The following is a 25414-nucleotide window of genomic DNA, read 5'->3' as shown; positions in this document are numbered from 1 at the left end:
TACAAAGTGTTGCTATTACTCCTGATGATGCTCTCATTAAGCATTATTTGACTCATGACCATATATGGAATCAGGAATACAAACACTTTGTATTTTTCTAAATAAACAAAAATGAACTACAGTAACTGTTGGCATTTCCTTTTCCTGCTTTATTTTTCACCTTTATTTAGAAGCTCATCAGTAAAGCAGGGGGAGGAGCCCCGTATCTTATATATTTAATTCATGAGGAAGAAGACGAGATTCTTCCACCCTTCCCTGTCTTCGCTCTTCTCCCTCTTCTCTCCCACCCCTCGTCCAATTGCCCTTCATCCTTCAACTCTGTTATTTCTCTCCTTTCATCTTCCTCCATCCGTCCCTGCCTCCCACTGTGACTGAAGGTGACTCAGCAGTGTTCTCGGTACACACACAACACACATTCTTTAACAGTATACAGTATCTCAACTCAAAAACACTTCCAGCCTTAACACTCACTTAAAATATCTAAATCAGACCTTTAATGTCCTACCCCGTGGAGTACCAGCTGTGTGTGTGTGTGCGCGCAGTGAGAAATACACATTCTAGAACATTCTGAGCCACACCCTTCTAGGGCTGCAGCTGTTTCTAATAGAATGTGCTTTAGAGACACACCCTGCCCCCTGGAATTGTCTAATGGGACATTTGGTACTGATTTACAGTGTGTGGGTGTGTATGTGTGTGTGTGTATTAGATCTCTCTCTCACTCTCTCATGATGCACGGCGTGAGGCGAGAGGGTTCCCCATGACTGGAACTGGGGATTTGACTACTCTATCCTGATCGCACACACCCCTACTATAGTAAAGTACTACCTTACCACACACGCCTACTATAGTAAAGTACTACCTTACCACACACCTCTACTATAGTAAAATACTACCTTAACACACCCCTACTATAGTAAAGTACTACCTTACCACACACGCCTACTATAGTAAAGTACTACCTTACCACACACCTCTACTATAGTAAAATACTACCTTAACACACCCCTACTATAGTAAAGTACTACCTTACCACACACCCCTACTACAGTAAAGTACTACCTTAACACACACCCCTACTACAGTAAAGTACTACCTTACCACACACCTCTACTACAGTAAAGTACTACCTCACCACACACCTCTACTACAGTAAAGTACTACCTCACCACACACCTCTACTACAGTAAAGTACTACCTCACCACACACCTCTACTACAGTAAAGTACTACCTCACCACACACCTCTACTACAGTAAAGTACTACCTCACCACTGTCGTGTCTTTACTATCATTAAATGAAGACTTTTAGTTTATATCAAAGATTCTCTGTAATTAGTATTACGCGATTAAACTGATCAATCATGTAACTGTAATTAAAAAGGAAGTCGGGGAACCAAGGAAAATATTCAGATTATAATTTTCCTAATATAACTTTTCAGATATTTTCATATCTGATCAATAGTCTTCTGATTAATTAATTCTTCTTTACCTCACGTTAGTCTCATTCCAACGTCGTAAATGTTTGGTTATCTGCACGAACGCAGTCTTCACTATGAGTCATCCATACATCAGTTGTCTTAAAATAATTTATTTATTAACTAACTAAACAATCACAGAAGTGCACACACAAACAACAAAGTAAATATGGTTACAAGAAATGATAGGGGAATGTGCCCTAATGGGCTAAACCGGCATGGCGGCTTGTTGGACAAAAGGGAAGTGGGGGTCGACTGAGTTAAGACAACGCACAGTTGATAATTATAACAATTGAAATGCTAATCCTTTGCACATGAACGCTCACTCATTCGGGAACAATTGCAATCAATATATATATTTACGCTCAGTGTGTCGTCGGGGGCTCTGTTGAAAAGTTTGTTTCTGTTGGAGAGCGTCCTTCCACTCTCTCTCTCTCTGTCGTGGTCAGAATGGATAGTTCAGAGTGACATTCATTCATGTCGTTATGGATAGATGTTTTGGCGGTTGTTGGTCTTCGCGTTCAATGATACCGAATTCCTAGCTGCAGACTAGTAATTAATATCAAAGACTTGTTCTTATTCTGTCGGTATCTATCTATAGTCTAAGAGTTTAACCACGTGGTATGGTTAAAAGATTCAGCCATCTACTCAAACCTTGGCCCTCTCGTTATAGAGGTAAGCTGGTCTGCAACCTTTGTCCTCTCGTAATTGAGGGAAACATGGTCTCTGTTGAGAAATTCTCACAGTGGGGGTTTTATTCGGGAGAGCAGAAAAAGGCCTGTCCCAGGATGCCTGACCATAACTGTGCTCGTGGGCGGTCCTCTGATTTAGTTAAACTCCAAAGGGAATTGGAGTTTCCTTCATTAAAATAGTCCAAAATCACATTACACAATTTCACAAGCAGTATCATCCTCACTCATTCATCTTATACAACAATTAGATGGAAACCTCATATCTGAGGCTATTATATAAACAGTGTTATGGTAATGTGGCCGTATTGTCTCCCATGAGTTTCACAAAATTGTACCAAACGGACCAGTTCGTAGCTGGATTCTTCACCGATCTTTTATACCTTCTCCAGAACATAAATGTTTTTCGGACCTCAAGTTCTGTGAGGTGGAAGAAATGTCTTTGTTCTCTATGAAAATTCACTCTGTCTCTATACTGTGGCCATGAGGAGATAATCTCCTCCAGGAATTTACAACCTCTCGCTGACCACAGCAGCCTGGGTGTAGGAGACAGGGAGAGGGGAGTAGGGCTTGCTGTACCCAAAGAGGGCAACGTCATGACACCACACATCCCTACTACAGTAGTCAGTAATTAGCCTTGTCCTAGCCAGAACGGCCTGAGCCGATCCTGTTTCTGTAGCGTGAGGCAGCTTGATGTACAAGTACACCCCCTGGGCAGGACGCTAGGCAGTACCATACTACTCTTATTTAACCCAGCTTCAAACATGTCCATAAACCTAGAGATATACGGTACATCTGACAATGGTGACAGTGATACACTGATCTGTCTCGAACGGACACAAAGGTGTTTCAATAATAGCTATTGTGTTGACCAGAGCTGCTGTAATAGTAAGTATGGCTCTCCCACCTCTCCACTGCTGTCTCCTGGCCTGGTCTGCTCCACACACACTGGGCTCTCTTCACTGGCACAAACACACACACACACACAAACGCAGACTACCTCATTCTAGCCAATTACATCATTTTGCAGGAATTTGAATACAGCTGCAGCTTCCCCACTCCAAAACCTACACATGGAGTAGAATCTCTCTCTCTCTCTCTCTCTCTCTCTCTCTCTCTCTCTCTCTCTCTCTCTCTCTCTCAAAATAAGTATTTTCTCAATAACATGAAGTCAGGAGAAAAATGACTATCTACAGTATGGCGTCCCTCACCACTGTCTGGCCTGTCTTTTCCCTACAGCTAACACACTCAACATCTACTTCGCCATGCCAACCATGTTTGTGCCTAAGTGGACAGTGAGACACACAGACGGTCAGTGGGATCCCCACATGACCTGACCAGTCTGTCTCAGCAGTCGCCATTGAGAAGAGAGGAGAGGAGAGTAGGATGAATAGAGGGATTTCAGCCTTGAACAGCACCTCCATTCACTGGCTGGAGAACTGAATGACTGCATCTTTATGGCGGCCATATTGGATACGGAGACAGGGACTGTGTGATGCCAGGAGCTTCACGGAGAGGGTGGATAGACCACTTTTTAATCTCTGTCTTATTGTGGTGTTTGTGTGTGTGTGTGTGTGTGTGTGTATGTGTGTGTGTGTGTGTGTGTCCTTCCTCATCAGTATAAGTGAAGTGAACTCCAGCTGGTACCCTGGCTAATAACATAACCGGTTTACTGCACTGAGTTCATCAGACTCTGGCACAGTCACTCACTGCAGAGACACAGCACTGCCAAAGACCTGCCACTACACAGCCCCGGCATCAGCCCCAGCCCTCAGAATGACTGACTACTTACTGCATGACTGCCTGGAAGACTGACACTGGGTGGAAATGGGACTGGGACTGAAGCTCCTGAAAAACTACGCTAGGGAGGCTAGTGCTGGTATGAGCTAGGAAGCTAAAGACTCATTCGAGTGGCTGTGGACAGGGGTTATGAGCTGGAGGTTGGTCCGTGATTAGCTTATGGTTTGGGGAGAAGGTTGGGCGATGAAGCCTGGGCTGAAGCTGGCCCTGGGGCCAGATGGAAGGTTGAAGGGAACTGTAGGGTTAACACTAGAGAGACTAAGGCTGATTGGGATGCTAGACACAGACTGGGAGTAGTCTCTCTCTCGCTCTCTCAACATTTTTCTCTTTCGCCCTTTTCATCTCTCACTCTCTGTCTCTCTCTCTAACTTTAACACATCGGTCTTTCTTCTTCTTTCACCTGTGAGAATGAATTATGATTCGCCTCCACACAGGATTTGCATCCATTTCCCAAATTGTAAAAATTGCCTCGCTACTTTTGAAACATTCAAGGCTAAATTCACGGAGCTGGAACTGCAATATGAAAGCGGGAAGGTTGCCTTTTCCGGATTTATTGAACAGGGACCTGATTCCCCCAGTAGCGAGATGAGTGAGTGAGAGCCCTGAGCCTGTCTCACATGTCAAGACACAGTCACAGATTACCACGTCAGAGGAGGACTGCATGTGTCACAAAGTAGTGCTACTCTACAGTATGTGAAAGACTATGTCATTGGTCTTACACGTGAGGGAGGAGTCATTGAGAAGAAGCATGTCTGCTAGAGGGGGTCGTGTGTGTGTGTGTGTGTGTGTGTGTGTGTGTGTGTGTGTGTGTGTGTGTGTGTGTGTGTGTGTGTGTGTGTGTGTGTGTGTGTGTGTGTGTGTGTGTGTGTGTGCATACTCACAGCCTCAGTGTGTATGGGGTGCACAGCGAAGAGGAGGGCGGTGAGGAAGGCCAGACGGGGGTCGTCGAACACGCAACGATCACACGTGTGCATGAGCAGACAGGTCACGGCACAGTGAAGACACACGTTGACCACATGGAAGTAGAGAGGGGTCATTCCACCCAAGAGGATGTTCAATCTGAGAGAGAGAGAGAGAGAGAGAGAGAGAGAGAGAGAGATAGAGAAAGATTGTAATCACCATTTTACCATCATAATTAGAGAGAAAAGAGACTTATTCAAAGTAAAACCTGCAGGATATGAAACATTGGCTGCTAATGTTTCACAGCCACACTGTGTCGGGAACTGTGACCCTCCTTTACAGTTGCCACCATCACCAATGACTACAATCCAATCCCGGCTGGGGTCAATATCATTCGACCTCAGTCAATTAAATTCAGGACGGGTATCTAACTTAAGGTAATTACATGAATTGAATACAATTAAATTAATTTTGGTTGAGGACATTCCCTTCCCTTAATTACCAGCTTTTTGATGGTGTAATAAGGCTGAGATAAGCCATTTGGCATCTTTATATAAAATATCTTATATCTGCATATATTAGTCTATTCAAATGACATTTTTCCCCTACCCACACACAGTTATAACACAATAGTAAAATCTCCATTACACACCCAGGTACCGAAAACCATTAGTTCAAGTTACATAAAAGCATTTCTCCGTGAGATTGTAATTATGCCCTCATATATTAAGCGATTCCTCCCCCGTCTCAGAGTAAAGAAGAATCCCAAACCCAAACCTCCATTATGAATTCAATTACAGCACTACACCATCTCTGTAAAACAGCCTTTTTCTCTCATCATTAAACCGCCTGCACAGTCTGACTCCTAATACTGAAGAAACCCATACATTTCCAGGATGAAAGACTTGGAGAATCTGAAAACAGAACTTAACTAGACAGAAGGGAATCTGAAGAGAACATAACATGGGTTTTAATGGGGGATAGACCGTCGAGCTGATTGTCATACATAAGCGATAATGGGGATGCCTCATAAAAGCCATCGTCCAATCCATTAAGTGATGATGAAAAGCAGGCTCCACCCCTCCTATTTCCTGTGTTACGTCATAGATCAGACATAGTGGATGTTGTAGCATGCCCCGAGGAGAGGGTATTAACATGTGTAAGCCGGCCCTCTGATGTGATCTCGTTATAGGCCTTCTCAGTGAGTCATGGCGGATGTGCACTCTGTTATTAAGACCAATGCATTTCAATTAGAGACCAGAGACTGGACAGCGGACAATTTCCTGACGATGTGATCTGACCAGGAAAAACAAGGCCTTTCTTATAGCCTACGACTAAGATCTGGAGGTTTTCCACACCACATCCCCTGACCAGGAAAAACTCTAGGCCCACCACTGTACAGGTGTCGTGTATGCTTCACCGTTGCCTAGCTACAGCACTATAGTCCCTGTATTGTGATAGAAGTGTTGAGCCGTGCAGGTAGAGTGGTTACACTGGTCAATGCTGAAACAGACAGGTGTCCAGCTCCCAAAACACACAGTAACTGTCCCCAGGCAGCCTGGCTGTGCTGGAGGGGACAAGGGATATGACAGAGGCTTCAGCAGGTTACGACAAGCGCCTTTACACTGTTGTACCATGTTTATACTATGTCCCCTGGGTGTGATTCTGGACCGTAAGCTGTGACATGATCTCATAGCCTGTTTTTCTGTCATTCTCTGTTGTCATCACCCTCTCTTTTCATCCCATTCACTCCCTCCCTCCCTCCTTCTCTCTACCTCCTCCTATCTCCCCCTCACCCCTGGTCCCCCTCCTGCTCTCTCCCCAAAGCCATTGTTCCATTAATAGGCTACATTAGAGTGCTTCAGGGGTGTGTGTCCTTCACCTTGAGGACCGTCTCAGAGGCCCGACAGTGATCACGGACACAGAAACACACCGCTATACTGAGCACAGAGCCCCCACATGCACAGGTGTGGTGTATGTGTGCATGTGTCGGTGTGTGTGTGTGTGTATGAGGTGTGAGTCTCCGCGTGTCGAAATGACAGATATACCTAGCAGACGTGTGTGTGTGTGTGTGTGTGTGTGTGTGTGTGTGTGTGTGTGTGTGTGTGTGTGTGTGTGTGTGTGTGTGTGTGTGTGTGTGTGTGTGTCCATATGTACCACTGTCCCATATACTGTACATGTGATAAATAGGCCCTTCTCCCATAATAATGAAGCATACATGTAAATGTGAGTCAGATTTGCCCAATTTAGTCTGAATTTAAAGAACATACAGAGGAGACCAGACAAGGTACTGTAGTGTCAGAGACACTGACAACTCCTCTCCTCCCTTCTCTCTGTGCCGTCACAAAGTATTAGACTACAGACTTGAGACAGTAAGACACGCAGGAGTAGCTTGTGCCTGTGCGTGAGCGTGAGCGTACACACCACAGAGAATGCATCTGGCCGGCTTTGGGGCTATGTGTAGATGGAGATTCAGCTGCTTGGCTTGGCAGCAGTGTGTGGGTAACCAACTGCAGAACCAGAAGGAGAGCGCTACACAACCAGATGCTCCATCCATCGCCTCAAAAGAGAGAAACCCATTCAAAGCATCAGCACATCAGCCTTCCCTCTCCCCCTTAACCAGTGCACTAAGTATTCAGCACACACACAGCAGCTGACAACCTCTCTGTTGTCATAATCAGCATCACACGTCTTCAGCTCTGAATGTGCCCTTTCCAAAGAGGATGCTGATACCTACGCTCAACACAGGAATGTAGCGCAGAGAAAGAAACACTTATTTGACATTTATTTTCTGGCGCATCGTGCGGTGTCAGGGAGGAGCAGCACACGGTTGTCAAACGGTTCAGGCTCTGAGAAGAGGTCAGAGGATACGGCGACAGTGTGACAGTGGAGATGATGTCTTACTAAGCAATCAAAGTATGAGAATAGATAGGTCACATACATAATATGGTGTGTGTGTGTGTGTGTATCCACAGCCCTGTGCAAAGAAAAAGCACAAGCTTTACCAGGCAGAGAATGGGTTAATCCCATGGTTGTCTACCGCCTGACACTTCATATTTGTATTCTAGTCTTTTCATATCTATTGTCTATATTTCAACTTTATTGCCTGCTGAAGAAATCCAAGCACTTTGTGTCCTCACTGATTACATACAGCCCTGCTGGTCTATTATTATAACACTTCACTTCCCCCTCTTTTGGGCAACCGAGTGTCGCAGCGGTGATAAAGGCATATCTACAGACCCTGGTTCAATTCCAGGCTGTATCACAACCGGCCGGGTTAGGGTTAGGCCATCATTGTAAATAAGAATTTGTTCTTAACTGACTTGCCTAGTTAAATCAGGGTTAAATATCAATCCTATGTGTGCTATATAGAAACAAAGCCTAAAGTTCTGTGAATTATAATTTTTTGTAGTTTTCATATCAACACATCTTTCAAATAGTCTGTAGTGTGTTTTTCATCAATCTGTGAAATCTGTAAACTATTAATGTTTCTGGTTGACTAATGCTTGCGCCGAGAGCCAGACCCCTCCCGCGTCCCATTGCGCTGTCTGTGACACGTCCTCTCCAGTGTGTGTGCCCGGAGATTAAATTGACACTGGCTGGAAAAGTTCCCTTGAACGACAACATTCAACACTAATATCCCAAAATGTGCCGATCGATGTTCTGCAGCGTCAAACATATCCGCCAAAAATACATTGAAGGGAACGTTGAGAGCGAATTTAGGGACTCCACAGAAGCAACAAGTGTGTAGGCAAAAAAAACGGTCAACATCTGTCAGGTCCAGCTCTATTTCGACTCTAGGATATTTGAAAATGTTTCACGTTGCATTTCTGTAACATATTCTAAGATGAAGGAGCACAAATAAACTCGTCTTTTCTTGCGAGTGTGCAGCGTTCATGGCACGCTTCAGCAAGTTTAGCTAACTGCGCAACCTGACCGCCGTATCATTCTGATTATAACCCATTACAGGCTACGTACATGTTTGGTGATGGTAGGTGCAGATGTGCGTCCTTCATAGCCGCTGGCGATCGACCAAGCTCAACCCAGCTCAAAGCATGAAGAAACCTACAGTAGGCTAGTCTATGACGTTAGCCTATTTCGGAGAACCCGATACATGGTATTAATTGTATCGGATCACAAGTTGGATAGCTGACGAGGCCAGCGCATTTATGGACGTTGCCACCAACTTCAGCAACATTGTTTCTCATTCAAGCCCGAGACCAAGCTGTTCAAGTTAACTACAGAGACTTTGCAACCGATGCTGGGAAGATAACCACAGAGAGCTATAGGGGATAGAGAGAACTTACTTGAAGGTGAGGATGCATAACGGTCTGTAGGACTTGTGGCTCGTGTTATCCGCCATCCTCTTGCCCCAAAAGTCGTTGGTGAAGATGTTCTGCAGGCTGGACCCGGGCCGGACGTCGGGGTTATTGCTGATAGCCCACACATCGTCGTGCACGAACTCCCCGTGCAGAGAGTTGCTGTAGCACAGCGCGCACAGAGCCAGCAGCACCGCATATCGACCTGCTCCTCTCCCTGCTTCTAACGGGACCGACAGGCGGAGCGGGCCAGGGGTCTTCTCTCGACCGTGTACTGTCATGTCGGCCCTCGCCTGGCAACAAGCCGCTTGGGTCTGGGAAAAAGCCGAGGTGAGTAGGGAGCCATATCCGTTCCGCTAGACAGACAGGCAGCGACTGTCTTGCCTACTGTGGGCTGCGGGGACTGACTATAAAGCAGCCAGCAAAATGAGAAGCCTCCTCTTAACGCATGCGCACGGAGCAGTACGGTCCTTCCCGGAGCTGGAGAGATTAATTTGCACCACCTAGACCGAAAATCAATAGCGCGCAGCATACTGTTTCAGCCGATTGCTATGGCACCGACATGGCCTTTATCTTTAGACTAGGCCAATAATAAACTAATGATTGTCTAGGACGGGCCAGGCGGGGACGCGCTAATAGAGAGAGAGGGACATGCCCGTGTCCTGTCAGTCTGAGTGGGAGAGATGAGAAAACAAAGACATTGTCTGTCCCCGAGCTCGAGGTCACTGACTCTTACCCTGCCAAGCGCGTTATTATACACACAAAACATTTGGGGTTCAACAAGGGTTCTTCTAAGATCATCAAAGTTCTTCGAAGGACCTAAGGGTTCTTGGCACTGAAATTTGCCCCAAAAAGGTTATTCCAAGAACCCAATAAGAGGAACCTCCTTAGTTGATGGGGGTTCTGCCCAACTGAAACATTTGGATTTTGAAAAGGACAGCAGGATGATATTTGTGCAAATCTTTCTAAAACAGAAAATGGACACAATCCAATGGATATCAATCAACAAAGAAGTATGAATATGTAGGCTATGAGAATATGTTGTCTTGGGTGCAGATGACTGAACAGCTCACTTCTGTGTCTGTGTCAGCAGGTATCTGAACAATATATGAACAAAATCCAAGGTATGAATTCTGTCATGGGCATGTTCTGTTAATCGTCTGTATAATAACCATTTTTGGATTCACAGACTTCACCCTCCCTACACCTCTGAATATAACAGGAAATCTGCTCAATCCCCATGCACTACAAAATCATTCTGGCTATGGATACATCAACAGGCCAGAGGATATACCTATTGGACTTGGGGCTCTAATGGGAGTTCATCTGATATTTAAAGTTTTTATTCTGCTTTGCCACTAAAATCATAATAAACACTGAGAACTAAACTATTATCTGATGCATATTTTTATTAATAAAAACAAAAGATTCCTGGAGTATCGTTTAGGGGTTCTTCAAATTGAAAATGTGGGGGAACCCCTATAAGTCTTTCAAAGAACCCTTTAAAAGGGTTCTTCAAAGAATCCCTTTTAATGGATCCTCAAAGAACCTTTTGAAGAACCTTTTGGGGTACATTGAACTACTTCCCCACCCCTGTTATTATTATTAATATTACACATAACAATAACACAATATTTTTGTTCTCAGTGTTTATTAATAGTGGCAAAGCAGAATTTAAAAAAAATCTAAATATGATATAAACTCCCATCAGAGCCCCAAGTCCAATGGGTATATCCTCTGGCCTGTGGATGTTAAAGTGTTGATGTTCTCTGTATCCACAGCCAGAATGGTTTTGCAGTGCATGGTGATTGAGCAGGTTTCCTGTTATATTCATCAGAGGTGTAGGGAGGGTAGGGAGTCTGTGAATCTCAAAATTGTAATTATACAGATCATTAACAAAACATCCACACGACAGTATTCATACCTTGGTTTTTATGGTGAATGTGAATGAAAAAAACTGTTTTAATAATGGTTTTCATACACATGCCTTATCCATAATGTAGAGGCCTCTGGGATATTCATTGAAGTGGTAAGGGAGGAGAATGGTACATGTGATCTGCATAACATACCAATAGACATACCTTTGTATGCCTCCTTGTCTGTATACCTGCCGACACAGACACATAAGTGAGCAGTTCAGTCATCTGCACCCAATACAGCTAACTGTTAACATATTCTTATAGCCTAACTATTACCTCTGTTGATTGATATCCATTGGATTGTGTCCATTTTCTGTTTTAGAAATATTTGTACAAATCTGAAAAGACAATGTCAATTTAGATCATACAAGGGTCAAACCTTACCTTAAATTGAGGAGATCTTTACATTTTTCAGATAAGTGCGTGCACCTGCTGTCCTTTCAAATTCAAATCCAAAATGTTCAGTTGGGCAGTTAGGTTCCTGTAAGAACCACCACCAACTAAGGAGGTTCCTGAATGAACACCACCTCCTATGGGGTTCTTGCAGGAACCTAACAGCCCAACTGGTATTGCCAAGAACCCTAAGGTTCTTCAAAAAACTTTGAGGATCATAGAACCCTTGTTGAACACCTAATTTTTAGAGTGTATATGTGCCATTCGGGGGGGAATGGGCAAGACAAAATATTTAAGTGCCTTTGAACGGGGTATGGTAGTAGGTGCCAGGCACACTGGTTTGCGTGTGTTCAATAACTGCAATAGTGCTGGGTTTTTCCATGCTCAACAGTTTCCTGGGTGTATCAAGAACGGTCTACCACCCAAAAGAAATTCAGCCAACTTGACACAACTGTGGGAAGCATTGGAGTCAACATGTGCCAGCATCCCTGTGGAACCCTTTTGACACCTTGTAGTCCATGCCTCGATGAATTGACCATTTTCTGATCGCAAAAGGGAGTGCAACTCAATATTAGGAAGATGTCCCTGATCTTTTGTAAGCTCAGTGTCGACACGGGTAATAAACACATGTTTACAAGAGAGATAATCATAAATCAGTGAACCATGATGATGGCTACAATGTGGGATGTTGACCTGACCATAGCAGGTTATGACGTAACATCCATCCACTTCCTTGTGGGCTACTGTTCTATTCCTACTGAAAATCAATTCATCAAATAAACAGCCACTTGGTCTGCATGTTTAAGCTACACTTTCCAAAAAACACCACACATAAAAATCCCCTCTTTCAAAGCATTACTTTAATCATTTCTAAATAGGCTGGTGTTGAGTTTGCCCTCAGCAGCAGAATGCAGGTGTAGTGCCAGCCTGGTCGGTGGGAACGGCTGTTGTGTTGTATGATGATCATCCATCCAGCTGGCCACTGCAACCTCACACCACTCCTGCTGCTGTCCTCCACAGAAACCTGTACAGTCAAGACGGCTAGTAATGAAGGGCTACATTCATATGCGGCAGGTAAAGGTGAAGGAATCGTCCAGTCCCAGTAGAGACAGCGGCTACTCTCAGACAGCTCAGAGCCCGTGTCAAAACCATCCCCGCTTACGCAATAGGACTAATGGAGAAAATTGACTACAGGTACTTGACTTCCAAATGATGTAGCACTTAAAAATAGAGGTGTGTGTGTGTGTGTGTGTGCGTGTGTCTGAATATGTCTGTCCAATTAAACATAGCCGTTGTCCCTCGTGGTTAAAACTACTCATTGCCATTCCTGTCCTGCCATGCCTGGCCAAACACCAGCCGACCACCATGCCAATGACCCTCTCCATAAAGATGCAGTGCCAAGGCAGCATCATCACCTATTGATGGAGAGGAATGATTATACTTCTACAACGGCCTATTTTTCTTACCACCATCTGTTGGGAGGGGAATATCATCACCATCACATCCAGTATGAATTTGTTTGGGTTTGGTGTTTAATAATGCTAACAGTGCTTTAGGATGAATCCAACTCACACAGACTGATATGAGAAACATAGATGAGGATGGACACACACACACACACACACACACACACACACACACACACACACAGTTCCCTTAACTCTCCAGAGTGTTCCCACTCACATTAACACATGTCAGTTCCAGTCTGATGCCTGAGACGACTTTAGCTCTCAGACAAATGAAAGGTAGAGAATTAGGTCTCCTTGTGCCCTGTGGGGATGGTGGGCACAGAGTGTGTGTGTGTGTGTGTGTCCTACTGTGTGTGTGTGTGTGTGTGTGTGTGTGAGACTGTGAACAAATCCAGTGCCACAACCTTGACAGATTGAGCCACGGGTAGGATGTTTTACCTCCTCTGTTTTAGAGGCTTCAGGACAGGAATGAGCAGTGAGCTAAAAACACAACTGCACTGAAGGACAAGTACAGATGGGCCAGACTAAGTAATGTCTTATTCAAGCAGTGTGGAGGACATCCGTAGAGCAGCTACCATTATTACATCAGGTTAGTCAGCTGATCTAATGCATACACACAGTGGTGATTTTAGCATGTACATCTTGAGTGGGGAGGAAAAAAAGTGGGATGCATGCCAGCAAAGCCAATACACAACACTAAAAAATACATTAATTGTACTATAACGGTGACAAACGGTGCCCACAAACTGTTAGGGCCTACATAAATCTGTCCCAACACCTTACCACTGCTACACCTGGCTTTCAGCGGAGCCGTGTCTGGCAACGAAACAGTTTAATCAACCTCATTTACTGCCTTTTAAAAAACCTAGCTGATATGGCTAACTTGCTTTGAGAAAATGTGGTTTCTACTGGCAATTGAGATGTACAAACTATTGCATAAGGCGACAAGTGGATAAGAGGCCATCCGTAATTTCGATTAAGACATTAATGAGCGAACTAGGACGGATGTAGTCAATATAACTATTTGTTCAGCACTTTTGAAATGTACAGCAACCGAATTCAGAACATGGGTCGTTTTTATAGTGTTCTCCCAGTACACCAAGTCAGAACCGTAGGATAAATGAAGGGGGCGTATAAGCAGACAATGATAGCTCTTACAATATTCAATGATTACATTTCTCTACAACATGTTGTAGGCTACATGTACACCATCAAGTCAGAACAGGAGGCAAAATTAAGAGGGAAAAATAGACCAAATTATTAGGGTGAGGCACATGGGCTACTAACAGCTTACTACACAACATAAACTTAGTATTACTTTCTTAGCTACAGTATACATACAGTGGGGCAAAAAAAGTATTTAGTCAGCCACTAATTGTGCAAGTTCTCCCACTTAAAAAGATGAGAGAGGCCTGTAATTTTCATCATAGGTACACTTCAACTATGACAGACAAAATTAGGAAAAAAAATCCAGAAAATCACATTGTAGGATTTTTAATGAATTTATTTGCAAATTATGGTGGAAAATAAGTTTTTGGTCAATAACAAAAGTTTCTCATTACTTTGTTATATACCCTTTGTTGGCAATGACAGAGGTCAAACGTTTTCTGTAAGTCTTCACAAGGTTTTCACACACTGTTGCTGGTATTTTGGCCCATTCCTCCATGCATATCTCCTCTAGAGCAGTGATGTTTTGGGGCTGTTGCTGGGCAACACGGACTTTCAACTCCCTCCAAAGATTTTCTATGGGGTTGAGATCTGGAGACTGGCTAGGCCACTCCAGGACCTTGAAATGCTTCTTACGAAGCCACTCCTTCATTGCCCGGGCGGTGTGTTTGGGATCATTGTCATGCTGAAAGACCCAGCCACATTTCATCTTCAATGCCCTTGCTGATGGAAGGCGGTTTTCACTCAAAATCTCACGATACATGGCCCCATTCATTCTTTCCTTTACACGGATCAGTCGTCTTGGTCCCTTTGCAGAAAAACAGTCCCAAAGCATGATGTCTCCACCCCCATGCTTCACAGTAGTTATGGTGTTTTTTGGATGCAACTCAGCATTCTTTGTCCTCCAAACACGACTAGTTGAGTTTTTACCAAAAAGTTATATTTTGGTTTCATCTGACCATATGACATTCTCCCAATCTTCTTCTGGATCATCCAAATGCTCTCTAGCAAACTTCAGACGAGCCTGGACATGTACTGGCTTAAGCAGGGGGACACGTCTGGCACTGCAGGATTTGAGTCCCTGGTGGCGTAGTGTGTTACTGATGGTAGGCTTTGTTACTTTGGTCCCAGGTCTCTGCAGGTCATTCACTAGGTTCCCCCGTGTGGTTCTGGGATTTTTGCTCACCGTTCTTGTGATCATTTTGACCCCACGGGGTGAGATCTTGCGTGGAGCCCCAGATCGAGGGAGATTATCAGTGGTCTTGTATGTCTTCCATTTCCTAATAATTGCTCCCACAGTTGATTTCTTCAAACCAAGCTGCTTACCTATTGCAGATTCAGTCTTCCCAGCCTGGTGCAGATCTACAATTTTGTTTCTGGTGTCCTTTGACAGCTCTTTGGTCTTGGCCATAGTGGAGTTTGTAGGTGACCAAATACTTATTTTCCACCATAATTTGCAAATAAATTCATTAAAAATCCTACAATGTGATTTTCTGGATTTTTTTTCTCCTTTTGTCTGTCATAGTTGAAGTGTACCTATGATGAAAATTACAGGCCTCTCTCATCTTTTTAAGAGGGAGAACTTGCACAATTGGTGGCTGACTAAATACTTTTTTGCCCCACTGTATCTCCCTGGCATATTACATCATTTATGCAGCAGCATACAAGACATGTTTGGACTCACCTTGTTGTGCTGTGCTCACTTGAACAGGAAGGTGGCCAACGGTGCTTTATGGGCAAATTTAGTCATCAAAGTCTGGCATTCTCTGGATTTATGGTGCTTTCAAGACAATTGGAAAAGAACACCAAAAAAAACAAGGTCGAATCATGATGACATCAATGATCTTCAGGTCGTAGCTCTTAAAAGAGGCCCGAGTTCCAGATTTACAATTCCGAATTGGATGACCATTTAAAACGTATTTTCCCAGTCGGAGCTCGTTTTTTCCCCAAGTTTATTTTTTAACAATGTTTACAAACTGATATTAATGCCAAAATAACATGCAATACAGGCAAGCCAAAACATTTTTGTTTTTTTTGCAAAAAATGTGCGGCTCAAAACAACCCCTCCCCCCTTTTGAATGTCGCCACCGCATACACAGTATAGGACTGAAAATCACCGTATCTAACCCGTGGTAGACCTTGGCAGAAGCTATAGTGTGTGTTCATGTGGGGAAATAGTGTGTAAGCAGGGTTGGAGTGTGTGCCAGCACCCTGGCACTGGACCCAAGTTTGCTTCTAACACTCATTCACGGCAGCGGAGTGTATGTAACAGTCCCTGGATGTGACAAGTCAGCAGCTACATGAGTGGCGGTGGGAGCAACACAAACTGACAACTATGACTGGCTACAAGACACTCACGCAACACTGCGCTAAACTACACACACACACACACACACACACACACACAAGTGTGTTTGCACTCGTGATGAAAACGCGTAGGCTATGGCTTTAAATCAAATCATGTGCCGAATACAACAAGTGCCGACATGAAATGCTTACTTACGAGCCCTTTACCAACAATGCAGTTCAAAAGTAAGAAAATCAAAAAATAGATGAAAAGAAAATAGTAACACAATAAAATAATGAAGATATATATGGAGTATCTGTCTTCCCAAGGAAACTAGTTGAAACATATAGGCTAGGCCTACTGTATGGTGAATACATTCTGAAAGATCCACCATGCTGCCTTGTTTACCATATGACCGGGTGGCTCAGATTGGCCTACTGTATGGTGAATACATTCTGAAAGATCCTCCATGCTGCCTTGTTTACCATATGACCGGGTAGCTCAGATTGGCCTACTGTATGGTGAATACATTCTGAAAGATCCTCCATGCTGCCTTGTTTACCATATGACCTGGTGGCTCAGATTGGCCTACTGTATGGTGAATACATTCTGAAAGATCCTCCATGCTGCCTTGTTTACCATATGACCTGGTGGCTCAGATTGGCCTACTGTATGGTAAATACATTCTGAAAGATCCACCATGCTGCCTTGTTTACCATATGACCTGGTGGCTCAGATTGGCCTACTGTATGGTGAATACATTCTGAAAGATCCTCCATGCTGCCTTGTTTACCATATGACCGGGTAGCTCAGATTGGCCTACTGTATGGTAAATACATTCTGAAAGATCCACCATGCTGCCTTGTTTACCATATGACCTGGTGGCTCAGATTGGCCTACTGTATGGTGAATACATTCTGAAAGATCCTCCATGCTGCCTTGTTTACCATATGACCGGGTAGCTCAGATTGGCCTACTGTATGGTAAATACATTCTGAAAGATCCTCCATGCTGCCTTGTTTACCATATGACCTGGTGGCTCAGATTGGCCTACTGTATGGTGAATACATTCTGAAAGATCCTCCATGCTGCCTTGTTTACCATATGACCTGGTGGCTCAGATTGGCCTACTGTATGGTGAATACATTCTGAAAGATCCTCCATGCTGCCCTGTTTACCATATGACCGGGTAGCTCAGATTGGCCTACTGTATGGTAAATACATTCTGAAAGATCCTCCATGCTGCCTTGTTTACCATATGACCTGGTGGCTCAGATTGGCCTACTGTATGGTGAATACATTCTGAAAGATCCACCATGCTGCCTTGTTTACCATATGACCTGGTGGCTCAGATTGGCCTACTGTATGGTGAATACATTCTGAAAGATCCTCCATGCTGCCTTGTTTACCATATGACCTGGTGGCTCAGATTGGCCTACTGTATGGTGAATACATTCTGAAAGATCCTCCATGCTGCCTTGTTTACCATATGACCTGGTGGCTCAGATTGGCCTACTGTATGGTGAATACATTCTGAAAGATCCACCATGCTGCCTTGTTTACCATATGACCTGGTGGCTCAGATTGGCCTACTGTATGGTGAATACATTCTGAAAGATCCTCCATGCTGCCTTGTTTACCATATGACCTGGTGGCTCAGATTGGCCTACTGTATGGTGAATACATTCTGAAAGATCCTCCATGCTGCCTTGTTTACCATATGACCGGGTAGCTCAGATTGGCCTACTGTATGGTAAATACATTCTGAAAGATCCTCCATGCTGCCTTGTTTACCATATGACCTGGTGGCTCAGATTGGCCTACTGTATGGTGAATACATTCTGAAAGATCCTCCATGCTGCCTTGTTTACCATATGACCTGGTGGCTCAGATTGGCCTACTGTATGGTGAATACATTCTGAAAGATCCACCATGCTGCCTTGTTTACCATATGACCGGGTAGCTCAGATTGGCCTACTGTATGGTGAATACATTCTGAAAGATCCTCCATGCTGCCTTGTTTACCATATGACCTGGTGGCTCAGATTGGCCTACTGTATGGTGAATACATTCTGAAAGATCCTCCATGCTGCCTTGTTTACCATATGACCTGGTGGCTCAGATTGGCCTACTGTTCAACTTGAGAAGGGTGCTCCTCCCTCACTTCTGCCTGGTCATCTCTAATAAATGTCTTACAAGTACTGTAGAAAACTCTCACGTCCCCCCTTCCCTGGAGGGGATCCTGCCCCTTATTGGCCGCCACACACCTCCATTAAACTTAATCAAAAACCCAATAACGACCACCTGGAAAGAGGCGGGGCATTGCTATAAAAGAGTGAATTCATTTGGCCTCTTTCCACCAACCAAACCAGTTCAACAGAGTCCAGGCCAGCTAGAGCACCTGGTGTCAAAGGAAAGCCAAGAAGATCATTAAGGACCTCAGCCACCCAAGCCAAGGACTGTTCACCGGCTACCGTCCGACAGACAGTAAAGGTGCATCAGTGCCAAGACCGAGAGACAACAAAAAAAACGGTTGAACAGCCAACACTAGCCATGTACCAGGTGACGCACAGTCATTCACACAAAACACACAAGCTATGACACACACACACACACACGCAGCCAACGCCACGGTCCCATGCTATAGAGACATTGAACCACTGGTCACTTCCCGTTTCACCCTGTACGTAAATACTGTATCTAATTCGACTATTGCACATTGTATTTTAATTACACCGTTTATACACCACATTTATTTATACACCTGACATACAGTAGCTTACTCATATCTACTGCTGTACATATTCTTAGCTGATCTTGTGTAAATTCACCCGGTGTACATGCATACAGATTGCATTTGATTACTACTACAGTGCTATTTGGGTTCATCCAATTTGTCCTGTCTTTTTATCTTGTCTTTTTTTGTTGTATTTTGTTCCCCATTACATTTGAATTATTTGACATTTAACTGTTAGTAACATAAGCATCTGACACCCGCTCTAACATCTGCTAAACTGTACGCAACCAATAAACTGATTTGATTTTAAAGATGCTTGTATACTAAGGTGCGTATTGTGGGTGGCAGCCAATATTAAGTATATCCCAATTTAAATGTAGCCCAAATATATGTGTGTGTGTGTGTGTGTGATATATATATATATATATATAGTTTGTTTAACCAAGAGTATTGCTTGATATTAAGGCCTGCTCTGATTAGTCAAAAGAACAATAATTGGGCAGAATATCAGATTTGGGCTGCCAATGTAAAAGCAACCAAAGTGCTAATTGGAGGCCATCTTTAAAGCCTGTATTACTACAGCATCAGTGACTTCATACTGATTGTTGCATTTAGAATATTTCAGTTGAAGCGTTTCCGTTATGCCCACGTCAATATGCCCTGTTGTTTGTTTTATCCTAGTAAATTCTGCAGTCATCCATCAAGACACACCTTTTTTTGGGTCATAAAACTATTTTACTAACGACGTATTGCTTGAAATCCAGTCTTTCTAAAGTACAGTAACTTTACAGTTAATGATAATGACATTTCAGATGCACTCAAGGGATGTGGTTTTTATGATTTTTACCAGCCTTTGGTTGTTGGCCCACATCTCCACAGATGTTTCTGGACAACTCCCAATTTGAGTGCCTATCTCGTGAACAATTAAGCATTTTCACTCAGGAGTTGTCCATTTAAATTTTAGGGATGGGGGTCCAAAATGTGGAAATCCCACAGGGTGGAGGAACAACCACAATCACTACTATTTGATTACAGTATTACCGGTTGCAAAAATCTAATTACCCCCAATTTGTTGAAGTACATGACATTGTTGTGTGTTTTAAAACACATTTTTAATAGGGTATGAATAACATGTTTGACAAACACACAGTTATACTTTATACAACTTGTGAATAGCTGTCACCTTAGCCAGCAGGGGATACGAGGGAGGGGGTTCTGATGGCAGAGTAGAGGGTTGGCAAAGGGTACACTGATCACTGAACCATGTAGCCACCGCCAGGAAACAAACTGGCGTACAACACCTGCAGACAACCACCTCCTGTGCCCTGAGTCCAGCATGACAGGACCTGGGGAGGAGGAGGAGGGGGGGGGGGGGCACTGGGAAAGACATGCTAAAGGGCAAAACAAGTCGAAGTTGTCAAGCACTCCTTCCCCTTACTCTTTCCTCCTCCTCTCTTGCTCTCTAGTCATAGCCAGAGGGTTGTGCGGTCATAGGATATCCTATGACAGCGGTGGGCAACTTTGATTGTGGTGGGGGGGCCACAACAAATCTAAACTCACGAGGGGCTGCAGTTGCTCGCGGGGTGTAGAGAATGTTCGTTTTAAAGCAAAACATTTTTGCCATGGGACACAATATTTTGCTATTTTATAACTAATTTCATGCAATTCTACTCATTTCGCTATGGGGCAGATAGGAAAATGAGCTGTTTTACAGCTAATTTCCTGCAGGTCTACACATTCTGCCATAGGGTGGAGGAATGTTTGCATCAAAATTGCATCTTGTGTATTCTAACATGCAACAGTTGAAACCTGACTGAATTCCTAAAAAAAACATTTATTTTGTGGAAATTGATCTGAGGGCCTTCAAATGGGGTGGGGCTCGTGGGCCACCCGTTGCCCGCCAGTTTCCCACCCCTGTGCAAATTATACTATTGCTGTATCCACATCAACACGAAGGCTGGTCCAGGCCATTTCTTCACCCAGCAGCTGGCGTCTAGCCGTCTACACGGATCAAGGTTGTCTTCTCGACCATGTGTTTCAATCCATTATCAGCTCGCTATTCACCAGTGTATAAAAACACCTGTTCTTAGGTAGGCCCATGTATCTAGCCGCTACACGCAGCAAGGTCATTTCATCCCTATCCATGCTGCACACCAATGTTCCGTCTAAACTGCGCGCGCAGTAGCCCCGAGACTGCTGCGGAGAAATATCAACACACAGAGAGAAGCACGAGATTGAACTTCACTAAACTTTCTAGTGCAATTGTCACCAACCCGATTGATCAATCTCCAAGGCATTCCTAGTCAATCGCCAAACATTTCTGTAAAAAAAACAAGTAAAAAAAACAACGATAAAGCCTTGTGTTCCTATTTTTATTATTAGTCTCGGGCTGTTGGCGGTAGGTGCACCCTACTCAGCTGCCCTGCACGCTGGGTAGGCGAACTGTTGCTATTTTTTACTGTGGTAATGGTGATCAACTCAACATTAGCCACTTTCAATTCAAAATATTAGCCACTTTCAATTCAACATTTTGTTGTAGGCAGAACGCATCGGAGTAGGATTCTATTGCAATCAGAGTTGCAGTAGACCAGTAGTGGAAAAGTACTCAATTGTCATACTTGAGTAAAACTACTTTAAATCTTCTTTGGGATAGGGGGCAGCATTTTCACTTCTGGATGAATAGCGTGCCCAGAGTAAACTGCCTCCTACTCAGTCCCGGATGCTAATATATGCATATTATTAGTAGTATTGGATAGAAAACACTCTGAAGTTTCTAAAACGGTTTGAATGATGTCTGTGAGTATAACATAACTCATATGGCAGGCAAAAACCTGAGAAGTAGTAGTTTTTGAACTCAGCCCCTATCAAATACACAGGGGGATATGGGTCATTTTGCACTTCCTAAGGCATGGGGTCAACCGTCGTTAGAACGTTGTTTCAGGCTTCTACTGTGAAGTGGGAGCGAATGAGAGCTGTTTTGACTAAGGGGTCTGGCAGCAGCCTCGTTCTCAGTCACGCGCATTCACATGAGAGGTATCTCTCGTTCCATTGCTTTTCTACAGACAATGGAATTCTCCGGTTGGAACATTATTGAACATTTATGATAAAAACATCCTAAAGATTGATTCTATACTTAGTTTGACAAGTTTATTCGACCTGTAATATAACTTTTTGTACTTTTTGTTGTTTACCAACACTAGGTAACAAAATAAGCTATTTGGACATAAATGATGGACATTATCGAACAAAAACATTTATTGTGGAACTGCAATTCCTGGGAGTGCATTCTGATGAAGATCATCAAAGGTAAGTGAATATTTATAATGCTATTTCTGACTAATGTTGACTGCGCAACATGGCGGATATTTCTTTTGGCTGGTTTGGGCTCTGACTGCCATACTCAGATTATGCTTTTCCGTAAAGTTTTTTTGAAATCTGACACAGCGGTTGCATTAAGGAGAAGTGTATCTAAAGTTCCATGCATAACACTTGAATTTTCATCAACATTGATGAGTATTTCTGTGAATTGATCACAGCATGTTTTTGAACTACTGAACATAACACACCAATGTAAAATTAGATTTTTGGATATAAATATGCACTTTATCAAACAAAACATACATGTATTGTGTAACATGAAGTCCTATGAGTGTCATCTGATGAAGACCATCAAAGGTTAGTGATTAATTTTATCTCTATTTGTGCTTTTTGTGACTCCTCTCTTTGGCTGGAAAAATGGCTGGGTTTTTCTGTGGCTTGGTGGTGACCTAACATAATCTTTTGTGGCGCTTTCGCTGTAATGCATTTTTTAAATCAGACACTGTGGCTGGATTTACGAGAATTGTATCTTTAAAATGGTGCCGAATACTTGTATGTTTGAGAAATTAGAGTTATGAGATTTCTGTTGATTTGTATTTGGCGCCCTGCAATTTCATTGGCTGCTGGCGAAGTCTTAGACAAGTTAACAGAAAACGACTCAAGTAAAAGTGAATATTACCCAATAAAATACTACTTGAGTAAAAGTATAAAATTATCTGGTTTTAAATGTACTTAAGTACAGTAGTAGAAAAAGTACTAAATTGTCATACATGAGTAAAAGTACCAAGTAAAAGTAAACGCTATACATCAAATTCCTTATATTAAGCAAACAAGACAGCATGATTTTCATATTATTTTTAATTATAGGGGCACACTCCAACATCATTTACAAACACAGTAGTTGTGTTTCGTGAATACGCCAGATCAGAGGCAGTAGGGATGACAAAGTGTTATATTGATAGGTGCCATAATGCTGTCCTGCTTGAGCATTCTAAATGTAACTTGTACTTTTGGGTGTCAGGGAAAATGTAAGGAGTAAAAAGTACATTATTTTCTTTAGGAATGTAGTAGAGTAAAAGTTGTCAAAAATATAAATAGTAAAGTACAGATACCCCCCCAAAAAGTAGTACTTAAAAGTATGTCTACTTTAGTACGTTACACCACTGCAGTAGGCCTACATGCAATAGACCATTGCCATATATGGATCTTTGCCATTTACTTTGAACTGGATTGTGTTTACAGCATGAGTGGTCATGAATAGATTCACTTGTTTTGAGATCAAAGTGAGAGTTGCATGTAGCCACATGCACATTTTGTTCATATCCTTTGCTAGTTAGGGAATTATTAGACCTGTCTATGTAGTAATGGTATGAGAATAATAATGCATTGTATTTTGTTAAGTGGTTACTTGCATCAAACAACAACATTTTCAGTCACCCCCTTGTCTGAAAGACAAGTGGATAAACAGGTTAATGTCAAGCTCTGCATGTTTGTTTTTTTAAGTCTCATGGAATGTAGGCCGACATTGAACACCACACATTGGCTGCTACTGTAGGCTGAGGGCACAGGAGAACACCACACATTGGCTGCTACTGTAGGCTGAGGGCACAGGAGAACACCACACATTGGCTGCTACTGTAGGCTGAATGATAGAACAGCTATTTCCATGTTAGAATGTTATGGGATGCATTTTCTCCTTTGATTTTGATGGCAGGCCACTCTGGTAGGCCTACATTATGAGCAAATAGTCACAGTAGCCTACTTGGCCACTGTTAAAAAACTGTGTAACTTAAAGTGAGTACAGCCTCAGTGTTCACAGTAAACACGCACTGGAAGTCACACAGAATTTTCACAATGTTCAAGTTTGCACTCAGCAGACCTGAAATTTGCTCAGTGCCGGAAAACATTTGAGGGAACATTGCTACACACACAGCATTGTGAGGTGAATATATTATATATTATATATTCACCTCACAATTATGGGACCAGGAGAAAACATCTGGCCTCCGACTAAAAATAATGAAATAGTTTTGCCTCGTTAATTTGCTTATTAGTTGTTTTTTTTCATTGGAACGATGCATCTGCGAGTGTTGAAGGAGCCGTTCTGTGCGCTAATTGCCTTCAGAATACATGGTGCACTCACCAACCGCCACACCGCCCAGAAGGGCTAGGCAGGCCTACATTCCTATGGGCGACGGAACGTGTCGACCACAATAGCCGTTATCCATCGGTAATGACACGGTTACATGTGAGGCGAGTGCGGGCCCCTCTCTTTCTACAATAGCGTTTGATTTCATTACTCTAGGCTTACAGCTCGGTGGCTGACTGCCACCAAACAAGCCGGTCTGGCAGTTATGCCACCGCCAGGCCCATCGCAGCACGAGGTGGTATTAAATCTCAAGGGTGTACTTGAGGATGAATAGCTCATTAGGAGGAGAGGTGATTATAATACTACTACTCTGGAATGAAGAGCTTTGGGATGGAGTCGCCAGACTAAACCTATTGCTAGTTGTTAATAGTAGTTGATGCTATTATACAGTCCTTTGCGGGTGTCACTATCTCCTTAGACAGTCCATTATTGCTCTTGTGCTATTACTGATTCTGTCTCATGTCGTTTATTCATTCACATCTCTCCTCTGTACAGAACCACATGTCCTCTGGAAAACCTCCCTCTGAGGTTGCCTTATTCCTCTGACCGGGAAAGGTGACTGTGAAGCACAGACCAGCCCAACTGGAGACCCGCTCTCTTTCAGAACCCCTCCAGGGTTAAAGACGATGAGGCACAAGGGCAGGAGAGTGGCACATGATTCATGATATGCAATCAGCCTCCCTCATTACCAAAGCAAATGCAATTAACTGGCGTGTGAGCAGAAGCTGCAATGTAGCCAAGACCTCCATTCGGAATCAAATATCCCATTACTAACGCAGCGGTGGAGGGGGAG

General features: G+C 43.4%; 1 protein-coding gene across 1 annotated transcript in view; it reads right to left on the bottom strand.

The window, feature by feature from the left end:
- The window catches only part of tmtc1 (transmembrane O-mannosyltransferase targeting cadherins 1), a 118345-nt gene extending 108774 nt beyond the window's left edge, over positions 1–9571 (bottom strand). Inside the window, exons 1-2 of the mRNA XM_065008203.1 lie at positions 9171–9571; positions 4845–5022 (exon numbers count right to left, since the gene is read on the bottom strand). Of these exons, the coding sequence (XP_064864275.1) occupies positions 4845–5022; positions 9171–9463 (471 nt within the window). The 5' untranslated portion in view covers positions 9464–9571. The remainder of the gene's footprint in view (positions 1–4844; positions 5023–9170) is intronic.
- Positions 9572–25414: the final 15843 nt, after the last annotated feature.

Source organism: Oncorhynchus nerka, linkage group LG23, assembly GCF_034236695.1.
Source record: "Oncorhynchus nerka isolate Pitt River linkage group LG23, Oner_Uvic_2.0, whole genome shotgun sequence".
Lineage (NCBI taxonomy): Eukaryota > Metazoa > Chordata > Actinopteri > Salmoniformes > Salmonidae > Oncorhynchus > Oncorhynchus nerka.
Note: the sequence above shows the minus strand (reverse complement) of the source record. Positions and strands in the feature narration are given on the sequence as shown.